General features: G+C 32.5%; 1 protein-coding gene across 1 annotated transcript; it reads right to left on the bottom strand.

Moving 5' to 3' along the window:
• Positions 1-387: 387 nt before the first annotated feature.
• On the bottom strand, positions 388-4,207 carry LOC132799642 (beta-glucosidase 11-like). The gene is made up of 9 exons (XM_060812012.1): positions 3,998-4,207; positions 3,743-3,805; positions 2,672-2,728; positions 2,195-2,266; positions 1,985-2,072; positions 1,627-1,888; positions 1,353-1,468; positions 1,031-1,251; positions 388-760 (listed from the first exon to the last, which is right to left on the bottom strand). Exons 1-9 carry the CDS (start codon positions 4,149-4,151, stop codon positions 723-725), a joined length of 1,071 nt encoding a protein of 356 aa, XP_060667995.1. The 5' UTR covers positions 4,152-4,207; the 3' UTR covers positions 388-722.
• Between the last annotated feature and the right edge of the window lie 2 nt (positions 4,208-4,209).

Genomic DNA, 4,209 nt, shown 5'->3' with positions numbered 1-4,209 from the left:
TTGGCAGATTTTGGGGAAGCACACAACCAAAACATAGGAAATGGTAAAGTATATAAACAACTGCATAGGTTAATTTCCAAAGGGAGAAAAAAAAAAGCGTTTTAACTGGACATATATATATAAATATATATGTACTTTTGCAGTTGATTAATTATCAACCTAGATAATTTCAGCTTATAAGAGTGGAGATAGATATATAACTTATAGCATCAAGCAAACTCCCAATTTATGCATTCATGAATTTCACCCTTGACCAGTCTTTCAATTATGAATTTTTTTAGATTTTAGAACTCTAAGATGACGATTAACAAAGAAAGAAAGGGGAAAAAAAAAAAAAAAAAGATAAAAAGATAAAACGGGTAAAGAGGAAATTATAGACTTAGTTTTTGCATTTCTTGGTTACAAATGATTTAATCTATCACATATTTTAATGATATATGTGTTCATTTTGCTAAAATGATAGCATACTTCAAGGATTCAAATCAAATGCATTTAAACCTATAAACATTCTGTTGGCCCAAAAAAAAAAAAATACTTATACACAATTCTAAAGCTAGCTCGTTTTGGTAACGTATGTCTTTTCTTTTTTTTACTCGGAAATATTACTAAAGAAACACTAAAATCCATCATCTCTCTGTTTACATTATTGATCTCCATCATCTACAAGTTGATCTAGTAAACTGAAATAATCCCCACCAGTAGACAGACATAACAGTCGATATTCAGATTTTCATCTCATAGGCAGATTCGTTTCGCACAACTGCCACAAGAAAACAATCCAGTCAATAATGCAGGATTGTTTAATCCGGCAACAAGATCTAACTTAATAAACCTAAGAACAGTCGAAGAAACTGCCTACTGTTTATTGGCTTGATATACATTGTCGGGGCCACATACTATTATATGAGAGTAACTTTCTTTAACAATACATAACAAGTTTATAGTCTTTACGGCTAATGACTAAGTATCACTTTTCTTAAAACATATTTAAATTTATTTACTTAGTCTACAAGTAAGAAAAAAAACATACATATAAGCTCCACTCCTGTGTCTGCAAAGAAGTCCCTGATTTTCGACTTTAGGCTGCTGGATTTTTCCTTGACATGCATCTTGTTATAATAATTCACTCCTATGAAATAAAATGAGCCCTTAATTCTTTTGGATTCAGGACTCGTGAAGGCCGGAAACCTTGAGCCAACATTCTTCTTCACGATTTCTGGATAATCTCCAAAGATCAAAGGATTCAAATACCTATAATACAGAATTGACAAAAATAACAATAGCCAAACGCTCAATAAATACTCAAAACAAATATATATAAAAAATGAAACATATTTCAATATGTAACTTACCAACCGATATAAAAATCTTTGGCTCTTTGAGCAGCAATTTTATCTGTAATGCTATTTGTAAAAGGAACAAACCAATATTGAAAAATATTCATCCCTATAAATCCATGTTGCTTATCCTGCATTGCACAATATTTGTAAGAACTATATCTTTCTTCTAAATTTTCACTATGAGATCTGAAAAGCAAACTGGGAGCTCTAGATGGCATAAAGCTTTATGATCAAAACTACTTGAGTGCATGTCAAAGCACATGACATCGAAAAGCTTAATGATTACCTTGTACCTTTTCTCATACAATCTAGCAGCTGATGCATGTCCTAACAAGATATGATGAGTTACTAAGTAGGGCTCAGTTGAGGAGCTTCCTGCAGAACAATTATCTACAACTCCAAATGGAGAAGAACATCGACCAGGAGGCATATTTCCACTGTCATAACCCCCAAGCGCAAACACATTCGCCTCATTTACAGTAGTCCAATATTTAACTCTATCATCAAACTCTCTGAAGCACACATCTGCATATCCGGTGAAGTCTTTTCTGCATCAACAAGTAAATTATTTGACGATATTTGTTTCCCTGTTTTCTGATAGGTCTACAAAATCTATTGATAAGAGTTCAGAATAAGAAACATACACAATCTTTCGACTAACCCACCCTCCATACTCGTTTTCAAGTACCTGTGGGAGATCATAATGGTGTAATGTCACATGTGGTTGTATTCCTGCTTGATCAAGAAAAGTATTAGAAGTTCATTTTTCCTTTTTGGTAATTTCAAAGAGGCAAAACCAGTTAAAATTCACTAAATGATATTATTGTATTCATAGCTTGGATATTGGTAACTACCATAGCTGATTAATTCACTGATTAGGTTGTTGTAATACAGCAAACCCTTAGGATTTATAGCTCCTTTTCCATCTGCAGAAGGGGAGAAAAGCAGCAATTTAAGTATGAGAAAACAAAACTGAATCAGTTAGTTTTTGGTAAATGGAAGTGATAGTCAGGTGAACGATAAGTCTTGACCATGAGATGGAAAATCTATATGCATCTATACCGGTATCCACCATGAGTTGAACATCTTCCTGCAAGAGTTTCAAACGAACTTCTTGATGCATGGATTATACTCCAAGTATAAGTGTGCAATGTGTTTCAATCAGATTACAAACCTATATTTTTTACTATAAGTTGCTTAAACAACTATCAAATTAGCTTGTGATTGTCCATGGTCCAAAAAAACAACAAGAGTATCAAATTGACCTCAAATATTCATGACTTGGAAGGAAAATCTCAACAAAAAGTAAGTTGCTTTCTACAGAGATAAACCTTGTACTTGTGATATCCATAACATGCTACATCTCCTGTGTCTCCATGCATACTCCCTGAAAATGTAATCAAGTTAAAACAATAAACCAAGGTGATTCAATAAACAAATCTCAACTTAATGAATGTGATTCATAGAGCTTCCATTTGATACAAAGAAAAACTGAATTGAACCCTGTTGTATGCATATGCAGATTCTAACTGGTTCTATAACAGTATAATTCGAGTTTTTATGCATAATTCGTAAATTAAAAGTATTATGAGCTCCATGACTGGTGCAATTCGTAGTAATACACATCTTAAGCACAACAATATTTTTTTTTTTTTGTCATACATGCATTGCGTTTTTCCAATGAGTCAACTTCGATCCAGAAGAGTTTAAAATCGAGAATATTTAGTCATTTCTCTAAAAAACTGTACTACTATGGCATATGTTGTCCCCTCTTTTTTCTTTTATTGAACTACTAAAGGTAACTCGATGCATTTCCTCTAAATATGGAAAGATATCTGGTATTTCCCATTAATGTACCTAGGTAAGCACAATCAAAGATAAATCATAAAGAATAGAAATTACAAAGTGGCGACCATGTTCTGTTTCAGCAAAAATTAAAATATTCTTTTTTTTTTTTCTCTATCAAAATCTAATAAATAAGACAGTACCTTGAGAACTTCCAATGTCTTCACTGAAAAAATATATTTACCAATGACACCCAAAATTCTGAAATTACAAACATTGCATATGCTTGAATCCCACAATACACCATGAACACAGAATTTATTTCTGTTTTTCTCTTTCTGACTCCTTAATTTTTTTGTTTATATATTCTATACGCAATTTCCATCAAGAGAATCAGACCCAAACCTACAACTAACATCCACACACAATTTTGTCTAAATAATCGGAAATTTTCACAACTTGGCCACACATATATCTTAACCTTACCAAATGAGAAAAAACTGGTACTTGATCTATAAAAGTTATATTGACTAAGAAAATTAACCGAGAAGAAAATTATAGAGGAAAGCTGATGAGCATCATCATTGACATGGAATTACATAAAAGAAATGGTTAGCAGCTTGGGCAAAGGTATCCCATATGCTTGGAGTCCTTCCATCTTGGTTTGATGCTCCTTCCACCTTCACCATTCCCCAAATTTAACTCAAAATTTTAATATTAATTCAAAACCAACTGAAAAAAAAAGAAAAAAAAATAGAAGAAAGAAAGTCTAAAACAATTGCCATTTTCATGTGTTCATATATATATATATATATATATAGAGAGAGAGAGAGAGAGAGAGAGAGGAGAGAGAGAAGAAGAAGAAGACACACCAGCCTGATAAGCTGAAGAACCAGCACCAAAAACAAAGCCAGGTGGGAAGTCATCTCTGGTAAAGCTATTTGCTCCATGAACTAAAACTACAAAAAGTGCTATATTTATCACTACAAATTTAAAAGATGCTGTTGAGAGGCTCAACTCCAACATGGTGTAATTTCGAACTTTGTCTCACTTCTAATCCTCTCTTATTCTTATTTATTTATTT

Source organism: Ziziphus jujuba, chromosome 10 (assembly GCF_031755915.1).
Source record: "Ziziphus jujuba cultivar Dongzao chromosome 10, ASM3175591v1".
NCBI lineage: Eukaryota > Viridiplantae > Streptophyta > Magnoliopsida > Rosales > Rhamnaceae > Ziziphus > Ziziphus jujuba.
The sequence above is the reverse complement of the archived record's forward strand: the minus strand, read 5'-3'. Positions and strand labels throughout refer to the sequence as shown.

Excerpts from the sequence above, each read along its gene's own strand:
- LOC132799642 (XM_060812012.1), bottom strand. The coding sequence starts at position 4,151 with ATGTTGGAGTTGAGCCTCTCAACAGCATCTTTTAAATTTGTAGTGATA. Across the intron at positions 1,889-1,984 it reads TGGGTTAGTCGAAAGATTGT|AAAAGACTTCACCGGATATG; the intron begins GTATGTTTCTTA and ends TTGTTGATGCAG. Across the intron at positions 1,469-1,626 it reads TGTATGAGAAAAGGTACAAG|GATAAGCAACATGGATTTAT; the intron begins GTAATCATTAAG and ends TGTGCAATGCAG.